The sequence below is a fragment of the Gorilla gorilla genome, chromosome 6 (genome assembly GCF_029281585.2).
Source record: "Gorilla gorilla gorilla isolate KB3781 chromosome 6, NHGRI_mGorGor1-v2.1_pri, whole genome shotgun sequence".
Classification (NCBI taxonomy): domain Eukaryota; kingdom Metazoa; phylum Chordata; class Mammalia; order Primates; family Hominidae; genus Gorilla; species Gorilla gorilla.
The window spans coordinates 82,262,028-82,289,153 of NC_073230.2; the positions used below are offsets into that span (position 1 = coordinate 82,262,028).

The 27,126-nt window shown below is 45.2% G+C and overlaps 1 protein-coding gene and 1 pseudogene across 1 annotated transcript in view; one reads left to right on the forward strand and one right to left on the reverse strand.

Annotated features, from left to right (window-relative positions):
• The window catches only part of LOC129534728 (S-adenosyl-L-methionine-dependent tRNA 4-demethylwyosine synthase TYW1B), a 269,648-nt gene extending 252,858 nt beyond the window's left edge, over positions 1–16,790 (reverse strand). The window contains 4 exon segments of the mRNA XM_055392702.2: positions 2,725–2,826; positions 13,430–13,567; positions 15,441–15,571; positions 16,647–16,790. Coding sequence (XP_055248677.1) covers positions 2,725–2,826; positions 13,430–13,567; positions 15,441–15,571; positions 16,647–16,650 — 375 coding nt within the window. The 5' untranslated portion in view covers positions 16,651–16,790.
• Positions 16,791–17,924: 1,134 nt separating this feature from the next.
• Positions 17,925–25,935, forward strand: LOC101132313 (ribosome maturation protein SBDS-like; annotated as a pseudogene).
• The last annotated feature ends 1,191 nt before the right edge of the window (positions 25,936–27,126 follow it).

Below are 27,126 nucleotides of genomic sequence, written 5' to 3' on the forward strand. Positions count from 1 at the left end.
TAAACTACAATCCACGAGCCACATCTTGCTTGCTGTCTTTTTGGGTTTTTTTTTTTTTTGAGACAGAGTCTCACTCTGTCACCCAGGCTGGAGTGCAGTGGCATGATCTCAGCTCACTGCAACCTCCACCTCCTGAGTTTAAGCAATTCTCATGCCTCAGCCTCCCAAGTAGCTGGGACTACAGGCGTGCACCACCATGGCTAATTTTTCTATTTTTAATATAGACAGGGTTTCACCACATTGCCCAGGCTGCTCTCATATGCCTGAGCTCAAGTGATCCACCAGCCTTGACCTCTCAACTTGCTGGGATTATATAGGCAAGAGCCACCCCGCCTGGCCTCTGTTTTTTTAAAGAAAGTTTTAGTGGAACACAGCCATATTCATTCATTTACATATTATCTATGGCTGTTTTGTGCCTCAGTGGCAAAACTGAGTAGCTGCCCAGCCCACAAAGGTGAAGATACTACCTGGCCCTTTACGTGAAAGTTTGTCAACCCCAGCTCTACATACTTCTTCTTCTTTTTTTTTTTTTTTTTTTTTTTTTGAGACAGAGATTTGCTTTTGTCGCCCAGGCTAGAGGGCAATGGCGCAATCTCGGCTCACTGCGACCTCCACCTCCCAGGTTCAAGCAATTCTCCTGCCTCAGCCTCCCAAGTAGTTGGGATTACAGGCGCCCACCACCAAGCCCAGCTAATTTTTGTATTTTTAGTAAAGACATGGTTTCACCATGTTGGCCAGGCTGGTCTCGAACTCCTGACCACAGGTGATCCACCTACCTCGGACCCCCAAAGTGCTGGGATTACAGGCGTGAGCCACCACGCCCAGCCTCTAACTGCTTCTCTAACTCTACCTGTGTCAGCATCACCAGGAGCATTGTTTAAGCTCTACAGTGCAGCTAGGCTAAGACCTGAGATTCTGCATTTCTAGCAAGTTCACAGGAGATGCTGATGCTGCTGGCTCAGGGGCCGCCACACTTTGAGAACCACTGCTGTAGGGTGAAATCCCCTAACTCGGCATGACTGGAGAAAAAAGGGGAGGAATATTTTTCAGATGAAGAAATTAAATCTTCATAGCTATTAAGTAATGCGCCCAGGCACAGTGGCTCATGCCTGTAATCCCAGCACTATGGGAGGCCGAGGCAAATAAATCACCTGATGTCAGGAGTTCGACACAAGCCTGGCCAACATAATGAAACCCCATGTCTATTAAAAATACAAAAATTAGCCAGGTGTGGTGGTGGGCACCTGTAATCCCAGCTACTCAGGAAGCTGAGGCAGGAGAATCACTTAAACCCTGGAGCTGGAGGTTGCAGTGAGCCAAGATCACACCATTGCACTCCAGCCTGGGCAACAAGAGCAAAACTCCATTAAAAAAAAAAAAAAAGATATTAACCAATGCATTGAGGTCACACAGCTAATAAGAGATTTCTCTGATTCCGAAACCCATACTCTCTGCTCTTGACCTTTTGGTTGGATCGCCCATGGTCTACCAGCATAGCACACTGCCATCAATAACAACCCTTCCTTGATTAAGAGATTCGAAATACGGGGGAAGGCTGGGCATATCTGTAATCCCAGTACTTTGGGAGACTGAGGCCAGGAGTTCCAGACCTGCCTGGGCAACACAGTGAGACCGTATCTTTTGGCCGGGCGCGGTGGCTCATGCCTATAATCCTAGCACTTTGGGAGGCCGAGGCGGGCAGATCACGAGGTCAGGAGATCGAGACCATCCTGGCTAACACGGTGAAACCCCATCTCTACTAAAACTACAAAAAATTAGCCCGGGCGTGGTGGCGTGTGCCTGTAGTCCCAGCTACTCGGGAGACTGAGGCAGGAGAATGGTGTGAACCCGGGAGGCGGAGCTTGCAGTGAGCCGAGATCGTGCCACTGCACTCCAGCCTGGGTGACAGAGCGAGACTCCGTCTCAAAAAAAAAAAAAAAAAAAATCTTTTAAAATTAGCAGGGCATGGCAGCACATGCCTATAGTCTCAGCTACTTTAGGAGGCTGAGGAAAGAGGATCACTTGAGCCCGGGAGGTTGAAATTGCACCACTGCACTCCAGAGCCTGGGTGAGAGAATGAGAGCCTGTCTCAATAAAATAAATTTAAAAAAAATAAAAATAGTAGGGGTCAGGCACAGTCGCTCACGCCTATAATCCCAGCACTTTGGGAGGCCAAGGCAGGTGGATCACTTGAGGCCAGGAATTTGAGATCAGCCTGGCCAACATGGTGAAATCTCAACTCTAGCAAAAAAAAAAAAAAAAAAAATTAGCTGGGCATGGTGGCGCATGCCTGTAAATCCCAGCTACTTGGGAGGCTGAGGCAGGAGAATCACTTGAACCTGGAGACGCACACTGTACTGAACTGAGATTGCATGACTACACTCCAGCCTGGGTGACATAGTGAGACTCCATCTCAAAAAAAAAAAAAAAGAAAAGAAAATTGTGGGAAGGAGTGAACTTCCAACCACCCAAGCTTTCTCACCTCTAGCCCTGCCCCAGGAGAATTTAACACACCTGAAGAACAAGCCCCACACCACGTGAGAATCAGTGAACCTCACCCCACATTCAGTTCTCTGATTCACACTGGAATTCAACTAACTGAAATCCCTTAACACGAAAATTAAATTAATTCTGAAGATTCTAGTTATCTAATTAAATTTACTGTGAAGATTGCAGATCAGTTAAATTTGAGAGTTTTGATTGAAGAAAAAGACAATTACCAACCTCTTCTATCAGATGATCATCTGGATCATATTCTTTTAGATTAATAATGGCCACAGGCAGATCCAGGGACGTAACTGCTTCAGCAAGAACTGTTGCAAATCCCTAATAGGACAAAAAAAAAAACATCAAATAAAGTCTTCAATGAGCCAAATATAGCCCTCATTTACCCCTGTTGGCACAAGAATGTGGCATTCCTCATGAAAAATGTTTTCAGTGACTGATATGAACCCAAATTCTATCCGCACTCTTACCATTTTCTTGGGCACCATTACCGAGATCATTCAATTGTGTTGTTCTCACCCAATCAGGGTTTACGTAGGACTGAATCTAATTTGGCTTTGGATGATCAATCTGCCTTGTCCTACTAGAATAAACATATCAGCCAGGCAAGAAGGCTCATGCCTGTAATCCCAGCACTTTGGGAGGCTGAAGTGGGAGGATCACTTGAGGCCAAGCCTGGGCAACAAAGTGAGACCTCATCTTTATAAAAAAATTTAAAAATTAGCCAGGTGTGATGGTACACACCTGTAGTCCCAGCTACTCAAGAGGCTGAGACGGAAGGATCCCCTGAGCCCAGGGGTTAGAGGATACAGTGAGCTATGATCACACCAATGCTCTCTAGCCTGGGCCACAGACTGAGATCCTGTCTCATAAAGAAAATAACATATTAAAAAACAATAAACACAGAGAAGTGCAAAAAGAAATAGTGAAGAATGGGCTGGGCACAGTGGCTCACACCTGTAATCCCAGTACCTTGGGAGGCCGATGCAGTTGGATCACTTGAGGTCAGGAATTCGAGACCAGCCTGACCAACACGGTAAAACCCCGTCTCTACTAAAAATACAAAATTAGCCAAGCGTGGTGGCACACACCTATAATCCCAGCTACTCGGGAGGCTGAGGCAGGAGAATCACTTGAATCCAGGAGGCAGAGGTTGCAGTGAGCCAAGAGGGCACCATTGCACTCCAGCCTGGGCAACAAAACTCCATCTCCAAAATAAATAAATAAATAAAATAAAAGAAAGTGAAGAGTGAAAAGAATGGGAAACATGAAAAGAAGCCGGTTGACAGACAGGAAAAAGCCCTAGGGAAGAGTTCACAGGGCTGTCAGAACCCCACAGAAGCTCTGGGTTGGGAGCAGCCACTACAACAAAAGATGGAATGAATATCTTTTGTACGCTAATGAGATGACTTACTGGGGTGAGGCCTCAGGTAGCTTCAGGACAGAGGCTCATTGCCAGAGAAACTGATGAGAGGTTAAACTCAGCACCTCCTACCCCAGCCCCAACAGGGAACACTAAGGAAAGAAGAGGGGCTGGAGATTGAGCTTAATCACCAAGGCCAATGATTTAATCAACCATGCCTATGTAATGGAGCCTCCAAGAAAAACCCCTGAACAATGGAGACTGTTGAGTTGGTGAACATACCAATGTGCTGGGGAGAAGACACGGCCAGAAACGGCCTGGAAGCCCTGCTCAACCCCCACCCCTCCATAGCTGGCCCTGTGCAGCTCTTCCATTCGGCCGTTCCTGAGTTGCGTCCTTTATAATAAACCAGTAAACATAAGTCAAGCAACTTCCTGAGGTCTGTGAGTCATCCTATAGAACCTGAGGAGGCAGTGGTGTGGAACCCTAAATTTAAAGCTGGGACTTGTGACTGGTGTCTGAAGTGGGGGCAGTCTTGTGGGCTAATGATAACTCCCAATAGTAAGCATGAGAACTGGTATGGAAAAAGGACAGGTTGGCCGGGCGTGGTGGCTCACACCTGTAATCCCAACACTTTGGGAAGCCAAGGCAGACAGATCACCTGAGGTCAGGAGTTCGAGACCGGCCTGACCAACATGGTGAAACCCCATCTCTACTAAAAATACAAAAATTAGCCGGGAGTGGTGGTGGGCACCTGTAATCCCAGCTACCTGGGAGGCTGAGGGAGGAGAACTGCTCGAACCCAGGAGGCGGAGGTTGCAGTGAGCCGAGATCATGCCACTGCACTCCAGCCTAGACAACAGAGCGAGACTCCATTTCAAAAAAAAAGAAAAAAGGTATTTGGGGGTCAGAAAACAGTACTGCAGCAGGCCTCAAGGACTGATATGGTTTGGATATTCGTCCCCTCCAAATATCATTAACACGTAATCTCCAATGTTGGAAGTGAGCTCGAATAGGAGGTGTTTGGGTCATGGGGGTGGGTCCCTCATGAGTGGCTTTGTTACCAGTGGAGGGTCTTGACTAGGAGTTGTCCAGGTTCTTCACATGTTGAACAAAGAATTGAAAAAAATGCACAAGTGAAGCAACAAAAACACAGATTTATTGATGGGAAGGTACACTCTACAGAGAGGAGGCAGGCTTGAGCAAGTGGCTCAAGAGCTCCAGTTGTAATGTTCCTTGGGTTTTTATTAAGCTAGAAGAATTTGGTAACACCCCCAGGTACCCTTTGGAGGCTTCCAACTGGTTACACCCTATGCAAATAAAGAATTGGCTCATGGCCAATCAGAGGCTGCAGTGGAGTTACACCCTCTGCAAATAAAGAATTAGCCCACAGCCAATCAGAGGCTAAAGCTTTCCTTTCAGTTTAATTCAAGTAAGTCAGCCACAGGTTGGCCTTAGGCTGTCTCCAGACTCTACTTTCCTACCTCAGCTTGCCGCCCTCCCCTTGGTGTTGAGTTCTTGCCCTATTAGTTCATAGCTGGCCGTTAAAAAAAAAAAAAAAAGCCTCACATCTCTCCCTACTCCTTTGCTCCCTCTCTCACCATGTGGTACCTATTCCTCCCATGGGTGGAAGCTTCCTGAAGCTTCGCCAGAAGCCAAGTGGATGTTGGCACCATGCTTGTACAGTCTGCAGAACCATGAACCAAATAAACCTCTTTTCTTTATAAATCACAGTATTAGTCCATTCTTGCATTGCTATAAAAAAATACCCGGCCGGGCATGGTGGCTCATGCCTGTAATCCCAGCACTTTGGGAGGCTGAGGCAGGTGGATCACTTGAGGTCAGGAGTTCGAGACCAGCCTGGGCAACATGGTGAAACCCCATCTCTACCAAAAATACAAAAAATTAGCTGGGCGTGGTGGCATATACCTGTGGTCCAGCTACTTGGGAGGCTGAGGTGGAAGGATCGCTTAAGCCTGGGAGGCAGAGGCTGCAGTGAGCCGAGACCACACCACTGCACTCCAGCCTGGGCAACTGAGCGAGACTCCATCTCAAAAAAAAAAAAAAAAAAGGAAAAAAGAAATACTTGAGACTGGGCAATTTATTAAAAAAAGATGTTTAATTGGCTCACAGTTCTGCAGACTGTACAGGAAGTGTAACGGCATCTGCTTCTGAGGAGGCCTCAGGGAGCTTCCAATATTGGTGGAAGGCAAAGGAGGGGCAGGCATATGACATGGCAGGAACAAGAGAGAGAAGGAGGAGGTGCCACACACTTTTAAACAGCCAGATCTCATGAGAACTCACTCACTGTCACGAGGACGGTACAAGGGAGATGGTGCTAAACCTCTCATGAGAAATCTGCCCTCAAGATCTAAGCACCTCCCGCCAAGCCCCACCTCCAACACTGGGGACTACGATTCGACGTAAGATTTGGTGGGGACACAGATCCAAACCATATCAATTACCCAGCTGCAGGTATTCCTTTATGGCAATGCAAAACAGACTAACACAAGGATAAAGTGAGATTTGAGCCAAAGCTGAAGGAACTGGGAGAACCATGAGGTTATCCCAGGCGGCAGGAACAGTGAACTGCAAAGGCCCAGAGGAGGTTATTAAGACTGAAAAAAAGGGAACCAAGGAGATGGGGTAAGAGAGTTAACAAAGAGCCACACGTGTAGGATCTCTGGGCCACTGTGAGGACTCAAGCATTGACTCTTGAATGAAGGGGTCAGCGCAGGGTTTTAAGCAGAGGGATGACATGATTTCACCTAAGTTTTCCAACAGTCACTGAGGTTGCTGAGTTGAGAGTATACTGGAGTCAGAAGAGGGCCGAGTGGTACTGAATCAGAAACACTGTCTTAGTCCATTTTGCTATAAAGGAGTACCTGAGACTGGGTAATCTATGTCTTTTATTTTTTTGAGAGAAGGTCTCACTCTGTCGCCCAGGCTGAAGTGCAGTGGCACAGTCACAGCTTACTGCAGCCTTGACCTCCTGGGCTCAAGCAATCCTCCCACCTCAGCCGCCCGAGTAGCTAAGACTACAGGCACACGCCACCATGCCTGACTAATTTTTGAATTTTTTGTAGAGATAGAGTTTTGCCATGTTGCACAGGTTGGTCTCGAACTCCTGGGCTCAAGTGATCCACCTGCCTTGGCCTCCCAAAGTGCTGGGATTATAGGCGTGAGCCACTGTGCCTAGCCCAATCTATGTTTTAAAAAGGTTTGTTTAATGCAGAGAACCCCAGTGAGATATTACATAAGATGGCCATCCCCAAGACACAAAATCATCAGATTCTCCAAAGTCGAAATGAAAGAAAAAATGTTAAAGGCAGCTAGAGAGAAGGGGCAGGTCAGCTACATAGGGAATCCCATCAGGGTAACAGTGGACCTTTCAGCAGAAACCCTACAATCCAGAAGAGATTGGGGCCTATATTGAGCATTCTTAAAGAAAAGAAATTTCAAGCAGGGCATGGTGGCTCACATCTGTAATCCCAGCACTTCGGGAGGCCAAGATGGGTGGATTACCTGAGGTCAGGAGTTAGAGACCAGCCTGACCAACATGGTGAAACCCCATCTCTACTAAAAATGCAAAAATTAGCCAGATGTGGTGGCGCACACCTGTAGTCCCAGCTACTCGGGAGGCTGAGGCAGGAGAATCACTTGAACCCGGGAGGCGAAGGTTGCAGTGAGCTGAGATCGCACCACTGCACTCCAGCCTGGGTGACAGAGAAAGACGCTGTCTCAAAAAAGAAAACAAGAAATTTCAACCAAGAATTTCACATCCAGCCAAATTAAGCTTCATAAGCGAAGGAGAAACAAGATCCTTTCAGGCAAACAAATGCTAAGGGAATTTATTACAACCAGACCTGCCTTACAAGAGGTCCTTAAGGAAGTGCTAACTATGCAAAGGAAAAACTGTTATGGGCCACCATAAAAAGGTTTATTTGGTTCACAATTCTGATATCTGAAAAAGTCCAAGATTGGACATCTACATCTGGTGAGGGCTCCAGGCTGCTTCTACTCCTGGCAGAGTAGAAGTGAAAGGGAGCTGGCGAGCACAAAGATCACATAGCAAGAGAGGAAACAAGAGTGCAGGAGAGGTTCCAGGCTCTTCTTACCAACAAGCTCTCTTGGGAACTAAGACAGCAAGAACTGACTCACCCCTCCCCCAGGGATTCATCTATTCAGGAGGGATCTGCCCCCAGGACCCAAACACCTCCCATTAGGCCCATCACCAATGCGAGGGATCAAATTTCAACATCAGTTTTGGGGGAACAAACAACAAATTATAGCAGAAGTCAATGGTGAGATGACTGTCCGAATCCAGACAAAATATCATGGCAGTGTCAAAGCTGTCAGAATCAACAACATGGAGTTACTTATGCGAAAATATCCCTGACAGTAAGAGCTACGGAAGACAAAGAATTCGCACACTTAGATTTTTTTTTTTTTTTTTTCGAGACAAGGTTTCACTCTGTCCCCCAGGCTGGAGTTCAGTGGCGCCATCTTGGCTCACTGCAACCTCTGCCTCCCGGGTTCAAGTGATTCTCGTGCCTTAGCCTCCCGTGTAGCTGGGATTACAGGCATGTGCCACTACGCCAGGCTAATTTTTGTATTTTTTAGTACAAATGGGGTTTTGCCATGTTGGCCAGGCTAATCTCAAACTCCTGACCTCAAGTGACCCACCTGCCTCAGCCTCCTAAACTGCTGGGATTACAGGCATGAGCCACCACACCTGGCCTCACACTCAAATTCCTGATAATGAGAAAGATTCTACAAAAAATACAACCTTGCACAAAGACCAGTGCAACCTTACACAAAAAATACTACTGCAAGGACATCTGCCCAGCAACTTCATGTCCAACCTTGGATTGTGTCACCTTTGTTATTAACCTTTGTAGGCAAGAATAATTATTTCAAAACAATTCTGTAATCCTCATTTTTTCCCTTAAAAATCTTTGCCTTCCTTTACTTCCCTGAATACATGCAGTTTACTATGGCAATTGTATCCCCATTGCAATGTACATGCTATTCCCAAACAAACATCTTTTCTTTTGGAGAGCCTCTCTATGGTATTTAGGTTGACAATGGCATGGACCAGGGGAGTAGCAGTGAAGGTGGTAAGAAGTGATTGGAAACTGAATCTATTCTTAAAGTAGAACAAACAGAATCTGCTGACAGACTGGACATGGGTTGTATAAAAAGAAGTCAAAAGGTGTTTTGGACCAAGCAATTGGAAGGATAAAGTTGTCATTTACTGAAATTGTAAGGATTACAAGTAGAGCAGGCTTGGGCAGAAAATTGGGAGTTCAGTTTTGAGCACACTGATGTTAAGATGCTTACTAGACATTCATATGATGCTCTAAGATAGTAACTCGATATGAAAGTCTGGAGTTGAGAGAAACAGTTAAGATTAGAAACAGAAATTTAGGGCCAGGCGCGTGGCTGAAGCCTGTAATCCTAACACTTTCAGTGGCCAAGGCGGGTGAATCACTTGAGGCTAGGAGTTTGAGACCAGCCTGGCCAACATGCAGAAACCCCGTCTCCACTAAAAATACAAAAATCCCAGCACTTTGGGAGGCCAACGCCACTGCACTCCAGCCTGGGTGACAAAGTAAGACCCTGTCTCAAAAAAAAAAAAAAAAAAAAAAGAAGAAGAAGAAAAAAGAAGAAGAAAAAGAAAAAGTTACAAAAATATAAGAGAAAAGATCTGAGACACAGAAGACGATCCAAAAGGTAGAACGCCCCACAGGAATCCCAGAAAAAAAGAAATGAAAAGGGAAAAAAAATTCATCCAAGAAATATTAACAGAACTAATGCACACAAATCGTCAAAATGCATACAAATCGTCAAAACAAAAAAATTCAAGTATACAGAACAATAGCTGAAAAAGATCCAAATAGTCACCTTCCCATAAAATTTCCAGAAATCAAGGACAAAGAAATGATCCGAAAATCTTCCAGAAACAAAATAATCAAGTCATCTACAAATTTGCCTTCTCATTAGCAATACTAACATGCTGGAAGACAATGAAGTTACGCCTTCTGAGGCAAAAGTTTTTAATAGTCTTCTATACACGACCAAATCCGAATCAATCAAATCCAACAGCAGAATGAAGAAATATTGAGATGGACTGGGCACAGTGGCTCACACCTGTAATCCTATCCTGTAATCCTAGCCCAATATTGAGATGGGCTGGGCATGGTGATTCATGCCTCTAACCCTAGACAGAAGGATCGCTTGAGGCCAGGAGTCAAGACCAGCCTGGGCAACATAAGGAGACCCCATCTCTACAAAAAAATTTTTTTAATTAGCCCAGCATGGTGGCACAAGCCCATATTCTCATCTACCCAGGAGGGTGAGGCAGGAGAATCGCTGAAGCCCAAGAGGTCGAGGCTGCAGTGAACTAAAATCATGCCACTGCACTCCAGCTTGGGTGACAGAGCAAGACCCTATCTCTTTTTTTCTTCTTTCCTTTTTTTTTTGTTTGAGACAGGTTCTCACTCTGCTGCCCAGGCTGGAGTGCAGTGGTGCAATCTAGGCTCAATGCAACCTCCACCTCCCAGATTCAAGCAATTCTCCTGCCTCAGCCTCCCAAGTAGCTGGAATGACAGGCGTGCACCACCACGCCCAGCTAATTTTTTGTATTTTTAGTAGAAATGGGGTTTTGCTTTGTTGCCGAGGCTGATCTTGAACTCCTGGCCTCAAGTGGTCTGCCCACCTCGGCCTCCCAAAGTGCTGAGATTACAGGCGTGAGCCACCACGCCGGGCCAAGACCTTGTCTCTTAAAAAATAAAAATAAAGGCCGGGCACGGTGGCTCACGCCTGTAATCCCAACACTTTGGGAGGCCAAGGCGGGCAGATCACGAGGTCAGGAGTTCGAGACCAGTCAGACCACCATGGTGAAACCCCATCTCTACTAAAAATACAAAAACTAGCTGGGCGTAGTGGTGGGCGCCTGTAGTCCCAGCTACTCAGGAGGCTGAGGCAGAAGAATCGCTTGAACCCAGGAAGCAGAGGTTGCAGTGAGCCGAGATCGCGCCACTGCACTCCAGCCTGGCGACACAGCGAGACTCCATCTCAAAAAAATAAATAAATAAAAAATAAATGAAATAAAATAAAAGAAATAAAAATAAATTCAGATGGCGCAGCTTTAAGATGGAAGATGGCTATCTACCCCAAAATCAACTATGATATGGACAGCAACATTAAGCCACTGAGACTTGAGGGCTGTTTGTATAAACTAATTAATATAGTCAATAACTTTTGTGTAATGTTGATAAATCTAGAAACACAGCATAAGCATCAGAGGAACTAAAAATAGAAATAGTTAAAAGGTTTCTGGAGAGTACATTTCATTATTAACTTTCTGTACACCTGGATTTGTTACCATCTGCAAGTATTCGTTTGATCTTTTTGATCATTTTTTTAAAAAACGTAAAAACATACATAAAGAGGCTCTGAAAAAGGTTTTTTATGAGTAACATTAAAAGGACTTTGCTTTGGCTGCTCAGACACCTTTTTGCTTTTTTTCAGGTTTCCCACCTCCATTGCTTAAGGTTTAACTTAACAAGTGACCTTCGACTGTAAAATGAAGCAAAGTATCTGCACTCAAGTAGTGAAAACCTAAGAAGTACTATTCTGCGCAATTTCCACAAGAGGGCAGTAGAACCCTCTGAAGTAGTCCACAAAAATAACAGACCTTGATTTTTCCTCTAATTTATTTTCATGCTAGCCTTCCTTAAAATCTTTTTCTAGAAAGCACTAACTACCTGTGACCTGGCTAGGCCTGGTGGCTCACGCCTATCATCTCAGCACTTTGAGGGCCAAGGTGGGTGAATATCTTGAAGCCAGGAATTCAAGACCAGCCTGGACAAGATTGCAAGATCTTGTCTCTACAAAAAAATAAAATAAATTTTTTGGCTGGGAGCGGTGCCTCACACCTGTAATCCCAGCACTTTAGGAGGCTGAGGCGGGTGACTCATCTGAGGTCAGGAGTTCGAGAGCAGCCTGGCCAATATGGTGAAACCTCGTCTCTACTAAAAATACAAAAATTAACCAGATGTGATGGCAGGCACCTGTAATCCCAGCTACTAGGGAGGCTGAGGCAGGAGAATTGCTCGAACCCAGGAGGCGGAAGTTGTGGTGAGCCGAGATCACACCACTGCACTCCAGGCTGGGGGACAGAGTGAGATACCATCTCAAAAATAAAATAAATTTTTTTTAAATAGCTGTGACCTTGTAACACAGAAACAGGTAGCATCTAGATATAATTAGAGAATGGGACTGGGCACGGTGGCTCACGACTATAATCCCAACACTTTAGGAGGCCAGGTGGGCAGATTGCTTGAGCCCAAGAGTTTAAGACCAGCCTGGGCAACATGGCAAAACCCCATCTCTACAAAAAATACAAAAATTAGCTGGGTATGGTGGCATGCACCTATAGTCCCAGATACTCAGGAGGCTGAGGTGGGAGGATGCCTTGAGCCCGAGAGGCAGAGGTTGTAGTGAGTGAAGATGGCACAACTGCACTCCAGCCTGGGCAACAGAGAGAGACCCTGTCTCCAAAAAAAAAAAAAAAAAAAAGCAAAAACGAGAAATCAAAGTACATACCAGATAATCTCACTAAATCCTCACAGTGACCCTGAGATAACCATACTATTACCATCTGCAATTTACCATTTCACAGATAAGCAACTGAAGCTTAGATGGCACTACAGCCACTGTTCCCCCCCAAAAAAGAGAGAGAATGGGAAGCATCTTTCAACTAGATATCAGCTGTATTTACTTTAGTGTCTACCTTTAACACTTTTAGCACTATTAGAAATCAAAACAAGTTTCATTACATAGATGTGTGACGTGAGGCCAGGTGCAGTGGCTCACGCCTGTAATCCCAGCACTTTGGGAGGCCGAGGCAGGCGGATCACCTGAGCCCAGGAGTTTGAGAGCAGCCTAGCCAACATGGCAAAACCCCATCTCTACTAAAAATACAAAAATTAGCCAGGCATGGTAGCAGGCACCTATAATCCCAGCTACTCGGGAGGCTGAGGCAGGAGAATCGCTTGAGGTGGAGGTGGAGGTTGCAGTGAGCCAAGATCGTGCCACTGCACTCCAGCCTGGGTGACAGAGTGAGACTCTGTCTCAAAAAACAAAATAAAAAATAAACATAGATGTGTGATGTGAAAGTCAGGCCCATATTGGAACTATTAGTGCCATCCTTTTTTCCCTATTCCCTACTTCCATACCCATGGGCATCGATAATGGACTCACAACTTTCTCTAGCCTGCTGAGGCAGAAGCAAGCTTCAGAACAAAGGCCCCCTCAAGACAGTGACCACCAGACACCACCAGTCAGCTCTAACTGGGCACAGGAGATGAAACCCGCCTACCATCGCAGAAAGGAAAAATATTTGAGGGGAAAAGGCTGGGAGAAAGAATAAAGAAGGTTAGACGACCAATTCAGTTCACTGCTAAAGGACAGTTCACTGCTAAAGTTCACTGCTAAAGGGATTTTCTTAAAATGTCAGGAAACCAAAGGAAAAGCATCATATAAAGTTCTTACCTTTGCTGTTCCAGTCTGAGAACCATAAAAAATCTTCACTCCAGACACAAAGATGTCTTTCAATTGAAGGGAGACATAACCATTTGTCATCAAATCCTGAGCTGCTTTTGGAACAGATTTTTCCTGTAAGTTCCTGCCCTTGAAGACAAATAATTACACAAAATCCATCAAGTCTAAATCGTTTCCCAACTTCAGCAGGGATGAAAGTTAGCACAGATACTGACACACTTTATTTTTCTCTTAATCTGACACACCTGTATTTTTCTCTTAAATCTTTCTGGTTGTATTCCTCAAATATTAGCCCCTTGGTATAATAAGGTCCTTTAAAAAGCAGGACCCAGATTTTTAAGGCTCATGATTTCCTTTCCCTCCAAGAAAAAACTTTACATACTTTTATCCTATAAGGTATTTTAGTAGAATAATAGTAGGAACTTATTTTCTGATCCTTAATTAATGGAAAGGAGAGAGGACTACTGACCCTTTAAGGTATAAAACAAATTTGTTTTTCATATAAAAGCTTCACTTTTCCAGCCACCCCGTCCGGAAGGGAGGTGGGGGGGTCAACCCCCCGCCTGGCCAGCCGCCCCGTCCGGGAGGTGAGGGGCACCTCTGCCCGGCCGCCCCTACTGGGAAGTGAGGAGCCCCCCCCGCCCGGCCAGCCGCCCCGTCCGGGAGGGAGGTGGGGGGGTCAGCCCCCCGCCAAGCAAGCCGCCCCGTCCGGGAGGTGAGGGGCGCCTCTGCCCGGCCGCCCCTACTGGGAAGTGAGGAGCCCCTCAGCCCGGCCAGCCGCCCCGTCCGGGAGGGAGGTGGGGGGGTCAGCCCACCGCCCAGCCTGCCACCCTGTCCAGGAGGGAGGTGGGGGGTCAGCCCCCCGCCTGGCCAGCCGCCCCGTCCGGGAGGGAGGTGGGGGGGTCAGCCCACTGCCCAGCCTGCCGCCCTGTCCGGGAGGGAGGTGGGGGTTCGGCCCCCCGCCTGGCCAGCCGCCCCATCCGGGAGGTGAGGGGCGCCTCTGCCCGGCCGCCCCTACTGGGAAGTGAGGAGCCCCTCTGCCCGGCCAGCCGCCCCGACCAGGAGGGAGGTAGGGGGGGTCAGCCCCCTGCCCGGCCAGCCATCCCGTCCGGGAGGTGAGGGGCACCTCTGCCCGGCCGCCCCTACTGGGAAGTGAGGAGCCCCTCTGCCCGGCCACCACCCCGGCTTGGAGGTGTACCCAACAGCTCATTGAGAACGGGTCATGATGACAATGGCGGTTTTGTGGAATGGAAAGGGGGGAAAGGTGGGGAAAAGATTGAGAAATCGGATGGTTGCCGTGTCTGTGTAGAAAGAGGTAGACATGGGAGACTTTTCATTTTGTTCTGTACTAAGAAAAAATTCTTCTGCCTTGGGATCCTGTTGATCTGTGACCCTACCCCCAACCCTGTGCTCTCTGAAACATGTGCTGTATCCACTCAGGGTTGAATGGATTAAGGGCGGTGCAAGATGTGCTTTGTTAAACAGTTGCTTGAAGGCAGCATGCTCGTTAAGAGCCATCACCACTCCCTAATCTCAAGTACCCAGGGACACAAACACTGCGGAAGGCCGCAGGGTCCTCTGCCTAGGGAAACCAGAGAACTTTGTTCACTTGCTTATCTGCTGACCTTCCCTCCGCTATTGTCCTGTAACCCTACCAAATCCCCCTCTGCGAGAAACACCCAAGAATGATCAATAAAAAAAAAAAAAAAAAAAAAAAAAAAACAACGCAAAAAAAAAAAAAAAAAAAAAAAAAAAAGCTTCACTTTTCATTACAAAAATCTTCCTGTATCTTAAAAATGAGACACACCTATCAAAGAAAAAGTAAATAACTTAATCCAAGATAACTTAGTCTCCAAAAACTTAGAGAAGAAATTTATTTTAGGCATTTCATTAAAATGTCTAAAGACCAAACACAAAAGTAATTAAAGGTTCCTTTTAGTGTTTAAATCCTCTATAAAATCTGATGCCTAAATACTCTATTAAAAAAAATAACTCCACTTACCTGCATCTTGATGACAATCTGGACACAAATCCAAAGGCTAATGCTAACAGCAAAGCCCAAATAAATGTAAAACCTGTTTATCCATAATGATATTAAAGGTGAGGAGAGGTCCCATGTATCTGCAGAAGGATCTAAATTTAAAATGACACACACAGATAATTTCATTTAAAGCTACATATACAAAGATATCCTTCCCGATTTTAAGAAGAATATAAAACCAACCTTACATTCAACAACCCAGCTAAGAAATCTAATTTAAAAATCAACTGTTGGCCGGGCACAGTGGCTCATGCCTGTAATCCCAGCACTTTGGGTGGCTGAGGCGGGCAGATCACCTGAGGTCAGGAGTTCGAGACCAGCCTGGCCAACATGGTGAAACCCCGCCTCTACTAAAAATACAAAAATTAGCCGGGCATGGTGGCGCGCGCCTGTAATCCCAGCTACTCGGGAGGCTGAGGCAGGAGAACTGCTTGCACCTGGGAGGCAGAGGTTGCAGTGAGCCAAGATTGCGCCACCGCACTCCAGCCTGGGCGACAGAGCAAGGCTCCATCTCGGGGGGGGGAAGAATCAACTGTAATAAAAATAACACACTATGTAGTAACGTAATAAAATTATCATACTGTTAACACTAACTCAAAGAAAAAACAGAATATAAAATTGTATCTTCACTTCGAAATGAGCATTTAGAAGCAAGAGAAGGAACATAAAGTAAAAATACTTCATGTGAAATTAATTGTTTTGTTGTGCTTGCTCCATAAAAAAAGCTTAAGTAGTAAAAGTACTCTTTTTACTAACTGTACTTTCAAAGGCTCACGGTTAAACTTGTAAAAGATTCTCAAGTAACTGACCTGACGCCTCATTTTTTTTTAAGAGAGATATGGAAAGACCTGGCTTCAAACGTTCAACCTGGGAGCAATTTCAAAAGTCGAAGCCTGAAATTTAGGCTTTACAGGTGCAAAAGTCCTAATACACGTGGGTAAAGTGGGAGGGGTAGTTTTCTGTCTAACCCCCTAGCCTCAAAAGGCAAAAGCCAGGTCAAAAGTAGGGATCAGTCCTCCTTGCTCTCAGCGGCGACTAGCCGGTGCTGTCAAGTGCAACAGTCTCCGAAGGAAGGGGACCGAGGACGCCACACCGCCCGGAGAGGGTCTCAGTAAAACGTTTACCTCCCCTGCCGCCCCAGGGTCCTTGCCCGCCGAGTGCCCTTACCCATCCTCCTCAGAGCGGACAGGAGACTAGGATCTCGGACCTGGAGAGCCCGAAGGTTCGCATTGGTACTGCGAGACGCACCGAGCTACCTCGCCGAGTTAGCGGCGTACCGAGTGCCTGCAGAGCTGTGGGCAGCTATGACGCTGCCAGGCCGGTCCTGATTGGTTCAGAGGAAGAAGAGGTGGGCCCAGAGGAAAGCCCGGAGTTCCGGGAAAGGAAGCCAGTGCCCGGTGCGCTCTCGGCCCTGCTCCGATTGGCTCAGAGGGGAAAGGAGGCGTGTCCAGAAATAAGCACCGCCCGGAGTTCCCGTCGATGAAGGCGGAGCGCTTCCGCCTCCGTTTGGATTGGCTCAGACTGGGAAAAGGCGGGTCCAGAGAGAAATGATTGGCATGGGAAAATTAAAAGAGGAAAGGAGTGGGGAGCGGGGGAAATGCTATGTGGGCCTGTTTGGATCTTAATTGAAATAAACCGACTGTAGAAAGGCATTATTTTTGGGAAACCCGAGGATGGACTTGCTATTAGATGATATTAAGGAATTGTAGTTAATCTCGTCGCGTGTATCTGTTAAGGGCTATAGGCTGAAGTATTTAATGCTGAAACCATATGATGCTTTCTTTAAAATACCCCCAACCGGCTGGGCGCTGTGACTCAAACCTGTAATCCCAGCACTTTGGGAAGCCGAAGCGGGAGGATCGCTTGAGCCCAGGAGTTCGAGACCAGCCTGAGCAACATAGTGAGACCTCGTCTGTACAAAAAATTTTTTAAATTATTTATTTAATTAAATTAGCTTGGCGTGGCCGCTCACACCTGTAGTCCCAGCTACTTGGGAAGCTAACGCTGGAAGATCGCTCGAACCCAGGAGGTCGAAGCTGCAGTGGGGCCATGACCCTGCCACTGCACTCCAGCCTGGGTGACAGAGTGAGACTGACTTTAAAAAAAAAATGTAAATAAAAAAGCAACAAAAAAATGAAAAAAGAATAAAACAAGGATGGCAAAATGTTGATAGCGCGGTGATGGGTACATGGAAGGTTCATTACACTTTTTTGTCTACATTTTATGTTAAAATATTTCTATTATAAAAGGGTGAGTAAATAAAAATATTTATCATAAAATAATTCTATTATAAAAAAATTTCTATTATAAAGTGGGTCTGGCCCTTGAATTCCGCGGAACGAGGTGGTGCCAACGCTGTGTTTCAACCCGGTCACTAAACATCCGCGAGCATCCTGTCAGAGCTCTCAGCTCATTGGCGAAAGTAAAACGCCAAGGAAAAGCACCTCCCTTTTTGGGCGTGGAAAGATGGCATAAAAAGCCACAATGCGCAGGCGTCATCGCTCACTTTTCCCCTCCCGGCTTCTGCTCCACCTGACACCTGCGCAGTAAGTGAGCCTGCTAGACACGCTGTGGCGACTGCCTGAAGCTAGTGAGTCGCGGCGCCGCGCACTTGTGGTTGGGTCAGTGCCGCGCGCCGCTCGGTCGTTACCGCGAGGCGCTGGTGGCCTTCAGGCTGGGCGGCGCGGGTCAGCCCTGGTTCGCCGGCTTCTGGGTCTTTGAGCAGCCGCGATGTCGATCTTCACCCCCACCAACCAGATCCGCCTAACCAATGTGGCCGTGGTACGGATGAAGCGCGCCGGGAAGCGCTTCGAAATCGCCTGCTACAAAAACAAGGTCGTCGGCTGGCGGAGCGGCGTGTGAGTAGCCCCCTCCCTCGGGCCTGGGCCTGGGCCTGAGCCGTCACCTCCGAGGCGGCCTGTCTCTGCCCAAGTCGAGTGAATGGGCCAGGCTGGGGTGTTTGTTGGCCGGGGAGGAAATGGAACATTCCTGCTGTGAGCATGAGACGTCGCTGTCCGAGCTTGGCGCCTAAGCCAAGAGTTTCTTTATTTGGTTGGTTCCGATTGGGTTGTTGGTTTGGGGTTTTGTTTTGTTGGTGTCATAAAAGCTGCAGCCAAGAAATCTCATAATTGTGGTCCTTTTCCTAGAATAATGATGGCTGAGAACCTAGTGTTCCGAATACTGTCATAGATCTCAGTAGCCCTAGCAGTTTAAAGTGCGTAGTGTCTTCACTGCTGCCATCTAGGGACTGGCATTCCGTGGCAGCAGCTGTCTGCACCCCACCCTTGTGTTTCTTACGTCCTCCCATGACATTTTTCTCCAGTGAGCAAATGGTAGGGCAAATACAGTTCTGAGTTTTGAAAATGTTCCCTCAGGCCGATGCGGGCAGATCACTTGAGGCCAGGAGTTCGAGGCCAGCCTGGCCAACATGAAACACCATCTCTACTAAAAATACAAAATTAGCCGGATGTGGTGGCGCATGCCTGTAATCCCAGCTACTCAGGAGGCTGAGGCAGGAGAATCACTTGAACCCGGGAGGCGGACGTTGCAGTGAGCCGAGATGGCGCCATTGCACTCCAGCCTGGGCAAAAACAGTGAAATTCCATCTAGGGGCGGGGGTGGCGGGGGAAGAAAAAGAAAACTGCCCTCTACACTAAAGGTCATCAGGGGGATTTGTTGTGTCTTGCCGTTCATGTTGTTGCCATCTCGTATTTAAATGTAAATGCATGTCCAAGTTTCAAGTATATTCACATAGGACTTTCTCTCCTGCCCTCACAAGGGAAAAAGACCTTGATGAAGTTCTGCAGACCCACTCAGTGTTTGTAAATGTTTCCTAAGGTCAGGTTGCCAAGAAGGAAGATCTCATCAGTGCGTTTGGAACAGATGACCAAACTGAAATCTGTAAGCAGGAGGGTAACAGCTGCAGCATAGCTAACCCTAATAACCATTTATAACGTATTTGTAGATACATTAAACATTAAAGGCTGTTTTTCTGGAGGAAAGACTAACCAAGCAATCATGTGAACTGCACAATATCACTTCTAATAATAAAGAACTTGGTGGTTTTGTTTTTTTGTGTTTTTTTTTTTTTTGGCCAAAACCTCCTGAAATCAGATTTTCTACTAAATTACCTCATTTTTCTATAAATTACCTCATTTATAGAATGTGGTATACCTGAAAACTGAATTTGTTTTCAAGTATTTCATCTTTCAGACCCTTTTATTTTTTTGGCGGGGGACAGAGTCTTGCTCTGTTGCCCTTGGCTGGAGTGCAGTGCACTTCACTGCACTCAGCTCACTGCAACCTCTGCCTCCTGGGTTCAAGCGATTCTCTTGCCTCAGCTTCCAGGGTAGCTGGGATTACAGGTGCCCACCACCCTGCCCGGCTAATTTTTGGATTTTTAGTAGAGATGGGGTTTCACCATGTTGGCCAGGTTGGTCTCAAACTCCTGACCTTGGGTGATATGCCCACCTTAGCCACCCAAAGTGCTGGGATTACAGATGTGAGCCACTGCGCCCAGCCAAAAGATTCTTGCATCTTTTGGGCAAAGCTCAAACCATTACTTACATATTAATAGCTGGAGAGGATGAAATTTAATTTTCTCCCCAGTTACTCATTTTTTGTCGTTAGTTAATAAATAGTGTGTGATAGAGAAAGATAGTGATTTCTTAACTGTGTTGGCATTTTTTTAGATTTTGACTAAAGGAGAAGTTCAAGTATCAGATAAAGACACACACAACTGGAGCAGATGTTTAGGGACATTGCAACTATTGTGGCAGACAAATGTGTGACTCCTGAAACAAAGAGACCATACACCGTGATCCTTATTGAGAGAGCCATGAAGGACATCCACTATTCGGTGAAAACCAACAGGAGTACAAAACAGCAGGTGAGTGGTCTCTCATGTCATCAAAATATAGCCATGGAAATCAGTTTTCTCTGAAGAAATCATTAAAATAGTGGGTCTGGGGCCAGGCACAATGGTTCATACCTGTAATCCTAGCACTTTGGGAGCCAAGATGGGAGGATTGCTTGAGGCCTGGAAACAGCCTGGGAAACATAGGGACGCCCCATCTCTAAATTTTTTTATTTATTTATTGTTTTTTTTTTTTGAGACAGAGTCGCACTGTGTTGCCCAGGCTGGAGTGCAGTGGCACGATCTCGGCTCACTACAATCTCCGCCTCCCGCGTTCAAGCAAGTCTCCTGCCTCAGCCTCCCAAGTAGCTGGGATTATAGGCACGCGCCACCACACCCAGCTAATTTTGTTATTTTTAGTAGAGTTGAGGTTTCACCATGTTGGCCAGGGTGGTCTTGAACTCCTGACCTCAGGTGATCCGTCCACCTTGGCCTCCCAAAGTGCTAGGATTACAGGCATCAGCTACCGTACCCTACCTCTAATTTTTTTAATACAAAAAATTAAATTTAAAAAAATGGGTTTGCATGGAAGCAAGTGGGTAGAAGTTTTGTGGAAGAGGATGGAGGAAAAGGACGGAGTTGTAAAGATAGGTAGTTTTTTTTTCAAGTAAACACAAATATGTATATAGGACTTTCTTCTTCCTATCCAAATCAAACTTTTAAAGACAAAACTTGAGTTTTTAAAGGGTCATTTTAACACCTCTTTTTGAATTTTTTAATTTACATATAATTCACATACAATAAATTTCACACTCATAAAGTGTGTACACTTTAAGTGGTATATTAACAAAGTTTGGGAACCTTCCCTGCTACCTGGTTTGAGAACATTTTCATCACCACAAAAAGAAAGTCAGTATCCATTAGTAGCCATCCCCCATTTTCCCCCCACAGGCCCCTCCCAACCACTGATCTCCTGTCGTTATGGACTTGTCAATTCTGGACATTTCATATAAATGGAATCATACAATATGTGGCCTTTTCAGGGTTCATACATGTTGTAACCTGCATCAGCATGTCATTTCTTTTTTATGCCGGAATAATAGCCCACTGTACGGAAAAAAACATATTTTGTTGATTCATTTATCAGTTGATAGACATTGGGTTGCTTTCACTTTTGAGCTATGATGAGCAATGCTGCTATAAAATTTCTTGTATGTTTTTGTGTAGACATATGTTTTCATTTCTGTATACCTGGGGACTACCAAACCTATTTCTAAAACAGCTGCACCATTTTACATTACCACCATCAGTGTTTAAGAGTTCAGTTTCTCCACATCCTCAGTAATACTTGTCATTGTCTGCCTTTTTGATGATGGCCATCCTGGTGGTATCTTGTCGTCGTTTTGATTTGCATTTCCTTAATAATGATTTGAGCATATTTCCATGTGCTTATTGGTGCCTCGTCTGTCTGCTTTTGAGAAATCTCTGTTCAGGTTCTTTGTCCCCTTTTTTTTCTCGCTCTGTTACCCAGACTAGAGTGCAGTGGCGCGATCTCGGCTCATTGCAAACTCTGCCTCCTGGATTCAAGCAATTCTCCTGCCTCAGCCTCTTGAGTAGCTGGTACTACAGGCGTGTGCTACCACACCCGGCTAATTTTTCTTTTTTTGTATTTTTAGTAGAGACGGGGTTTCACCATGTTGGCCAGGCTGGTCTCGAATTCCTGACCTTGTGATGCACCCGCCTCGGCCTCCCAAAGTGCTGGGATTACAGGCGTGAGCCACCACACCTGGCCTTCGCTTTCTTCATAATTTTTTGAAACACAAAAGCTCTTCTTCTTGATAAGTCCAATTTTTCTAATTTTTTTTTAATGGTCACTTATGTTCTTAATGTTATACCTAAGAAACAATTACCTAATCCAACTACATGGAAACCACTTTGTTTTTGAAAACCTCATGAAATAATATAGTAGAAGAAATTGCATTTTCGATTTTGTCTTGGTAGGCTTTGGAAGTGATAAAGCAGTTAAAAGAGAAAATGAAGATAGAACGTGCTCACATGAGGCTTCGGTTCATCCTTCCAGTGAATGAAGGCAAGAAGCTGAAAGAAAAGCTCAAGCCACTGATCAAGGTCATAGAAAGTAAAGATTATGGCCAACAGTTAGAAATCGTAAGAGTCAAATATTTTCTTTGCTTCATGTTACCTAAATATTGTATTCTCTAGTAATAAATTTGTAGCAAACATTCAGACGTTGTAAACAGTCAGATATTTTCTTTTCTTTTTTTTTTCTTTTCTTTTTTTTTTTTTTTGAGATGGAGTCTCGCTCTGTTGCCCAGGCTGGAGTGCAGTGGCGCAATCTCGGCTCACTGCAAGCTTCGCTTCCCGGGTTCATGCCATTCTCCTGACTCAGCCTCCCGTGTAGCTGGGACTACAGGCGCCCGCCACCACGCCTGGCTAATTTTTCGTACTTTTTAGTAGAGATGGGGTTTCACCGTTGTTAGCAAGGATGGTTTTGATCTCCTGACCTCATGATCCACCTGCCTTGGCCTCCCAAAGTGTAGGGATTACGGGCGTGAGCCACTGTGCCCAGCCAGATATTCTCTTAAGACTAAAGGTTGGTCAGCCTTGTTTACCACAAATCCTTTTATTTTTTCCCAGCATTTATTTTTGTCATATATTATGCATAGTCTTTTAGATACATTATTTTTGCAACTTTAGCAACTATTTAAAATAAGCCACTTAAAATTGCTATTTTAGTGGAAGATTGATAATTCCAGTTACCTGAAAAATTTTGCAAAAATTAGTACAAAGCACACTATGGGAATTTATATTGAGTTTTCAGAGATAGCTCAATTGCGTGCTTTACTCCAGTGCTGATCATAATCCTAAAAGGCAATCCCAAATACCACAATCCCAATGTTGAAATCATAAAAAAATCAAAATCTCTAAAGTCCAAAGCCTGAACTTCTAATATCTTGAAAATCACAGTTCCAAAAGATTGAATCCTGGCTCGGCGCAGTGGCTCACGCCTGTAATCCCAGCACTTTGGGAGGCTGAGGCAGGCGGATCACCTGAGGTCGGGAATTCGAGACCAGCCTGACCAACATGGAGAAACCCTGTCTCTACTAAAAATACAAAATAGTCAGGCGTGGTGGCACATCCCTGTAATCCCAGCTACTTGGGAGGCTGAGTCAGAAGAATCACTTGAACATGGGAGGCAGAGGTTGCGGTGAGCCAAGATTGCACCATTGCACTCCAGCCTGGGCAACAAGAGCGAAACTCCATCTCAAAAAAAAAAAAAAAGATTGAATCCTGAATGATGAAATTCTGAAAGCTGAATTCTGGCAAAAGGATTAGCACTCTTTGAGTTGTATGCAGGATAGTCGCGTCTGGTTAATTGCATCATGTGAGGAAAAGCTAGGACCTTGTTATTGTCTTCATTTGAAAATTAAAAATGGTTTAGAGATGAGTCTGGGTGCCAAGTTGATAAGGGGTGGAATTGTGGATGTAATTTTAGGTGTCAACTTGAAAGGAATCCCTAGAAGCCTGATAAAGCATTATTTGGGGTATGTCTGTGAGGGTGTTTCCAGAGGATATTAGTGTGTGAACCTGGTGACACTAAACACAGAACATTTTAAAGAAGCAGCAAAACCATTATGTCCTTATGACCTCACCCCACAGCTTCAAACACAGTGTAAATTCAGCTGTCTACAAATTCATGTTTTCAAGGCTTTGCAGCTTATTTATTTATTTTTGAGACAGAGTTTCACTCTCGTTGCCCAGGCTAGAGTGCAATGGTGTGATCTCAGCTCACTGCAACCTCTGCCTCCCGGGTTCAAGCGATTCTCCTGCCTCAGCCTCCCGAGTAGCTGGGATTACAGGCATGTGCCACCTTGCCCAGCTAATTTTGTATTTTTGGTAGAGACAGGGTTTCTCCATGTTGGTCAGGCTGGTCTCGAACTCCTGACCTCAGGTGATCCACCAGCCTCGGCCTCCCAAAGTGCTGGGATTACAGGCATGAGCCACCGCGCCCTGTCTGCAGCTTCTTTTTAAAAGTAAATGAGCTGTAGAGAAGTGTTGAGTATGTGAGTATCCACTGTAGATGTGAACTAACCCATCTGACACTACTTGAAGTTCTAAAATCTTTGCAAAACTACACGTGGGCCAGGCACAGTGGCTCATACCTGTAATCCCAGCACTTTGGGAGGCCGAGGCGAGCAGATAACACGGTGAAACCCTGTCTCTACTAAAAATACAAAAAATAAGCCAGGTGTGGTGGTGGGCATCTGTAATCCCAGTGTCTTGGGAGGCCGAGGCAGGAGAATCACTTGAACCTGGGAGGCGGAGGCTGCAGTGAGCCGAGATCACACCACTGCACTCTATCTCAAAAAAAAATAAAAAAAAAAACATACACATGGTGTCTACATAAGTCTTCACATTGCTTTGTCTCCTTCATACGTGGAGGTGACTTTACTGAGCTATAAAATGTAATGCTAAATTTTAGTATGAGAAGAATCAGAGTTTTCTAGTTTGTCCCTTCCATTTACAGCTGAAGAATCAGAATAAGTGTTTAAACATAGGGATTAATGCCTTGTCACAGGGGGCTACATGGATACTTGGGGGCAGAGGCTGAACTGGAACCCAGTGTGCCGCCCTACCCATTGTCTTATCTATTGCACCATAGAACTGTGGTATTATTAGAGATCTGGACAGCATTGTGCTTGCCTCAAAGGAAGTTAAGGCTGAGTTTATTCTGTGTCTTGCTCATCCTCATGTGGTAAACTGCTACGTTAAATGTTTCAGGTATGTCTGATTGACCCGGGCTGCTTCCGAGAAATTGATGAGCTAATAAAAAAGGAAACCAAAGGCAAAGGTTCTTTGGAAGTACTCAATCTGAAAGATTTGGAAGAAGGAGATGAGAAATTTGAATGATACCCATCAGTCTCTTCACCTCTAAAACACTAAAGTGTTTTCGTTTCCGACGGCACTGTTTCATGTCTGTGGTCTGCCAAATACTTGCTCAAACTATTTGACATTTTCTATCTTTGTGTTAACAGTGGACACAGCAAGGCTTTCCTACATAAGTATAATAATGTGGGAATGATTTGGTTTTAATTATAAACTGGGGTCTAAATCCTAAAGCAAAATTGAAACTCCAGGATGCAAAGTCCAGAGTGGCATTTTGCTACTCTGTCTCATGCCTTGATAGCTTTCCAAAATGAAAGTTACTTGAGGCAGCTCTTGTGGGTGAAAAGTTATTTGTACAGTAGAGTAAGATTATTAGGGGTATGTCTATATGACAAAAGGGGGGTCTTTCCTAAAAAAGAAAACATGATGCTTCATTTCTACTTAATGGAACTTGTGTTCTGAGGGTCATTATGGTATCGTAATATAAAGCTTGGATGATGTTCCTGATTATCTGAGAAACAGATATAGAAAAATTGTGCAGGACTTAAATAATTTTCGTTGAATATGCTGCCATAACTTAGATTATTCTTGGTTAAAAAATAAAAGTCACTTATTTCTAATTCTTAAAGTTTATAATATATATTAATATAGCTAAAATTGTATGTAATCAATAAAACCACTCTTATGTTTATTAAACTATGGCTTGTGTTTCTAGACAACTTCCTAACTCCCTTTCTTTTCTCTGTCTGTGTCTGTGGTAGGGTTAGGGAGTTGTTAGGAGAACTAAATAAGTCCATATGAAGAGTGCTTAGAACAGGGCCTGTACTTGTAAACGCCTGAAAAATTTTTGCTAACACTTGGGATGTAACTGAAGTATTATTTTAGTATTTAAACACGTAAATGGACAAGGTGTGCAAGCTTTTAAAAATCTACTTCAAGGCCAGGGAGGTGACTCACACCTGTAATCCCAGCACTTTGGGAGGCTGAGGCAGGCGGATCACCTGAGGTCAGGAGTTCGAGACCAGCCTAGGCAACACAGTGAAACCCCGTCTCTACTAAAAATACAAAAATTAGCCAGGCATAGTGGTGCATGCCTGTAGTCCCAGCTACTCGGGAGGCTGAAGCAGGAGAATCGCTTGAACCCAGGAGACAGAGGTTGCAATGAGCTGAGAACGTGCCGCTGCACTCCAGCCTGGGTGACAGAGTGAAATTTGGCTCCAAAAAAAAAAAAAAAAAATCTATTTCAAAAGAGATACATTCTAGAATATAAATCAAATTCACTCAAAATAAATATACAGATGTATTTCTGGACAGCAGTTTTTATTTTAACTGAAAACAGGCTTCTTGACTTGAAAAGGTACTGATTGGTTTATAAGCACACAGAACTCCCTGCTAATACAAGCTCTCAGAAATGTCCCCTTAGTTTAAAATAATTGAGATTATAAAGTCAAAATTTTTTCTTACGGTGTTAACAAAATATATTCTTGTTCGATAACATGGGAATGAACTCTTTCTGTTAATGCTAAAGCTAGGCTGCTGTTTTGATACAGCTATTTGTTCAATATATCAATAGCTCTATCTTAGTAAGAAAATATAAACATTTAATGAAACATTTCCTTAAGATTTTCTGGGGGCAGGCACAGTGGTTCACACCGGTAATCCCAGCACTTTGGGAGGCCAAGGCGGGTGAATCACTTGAGCTCAGGAGTTCAAGACCAGCCTGGGCAACACGGTGAAACCCCATCTCTACCAAAAATACAAAAAATTAGGCACGGTGGTGTGCACCTATGGTCCCAACTACTTGGGAGGCTGAGGCAGGAGGACCACTTGAGCCCGGGAGGCGGAGGTTGCAGTGAGCTAAAATCACCCCACTGCACTCCAACCTGG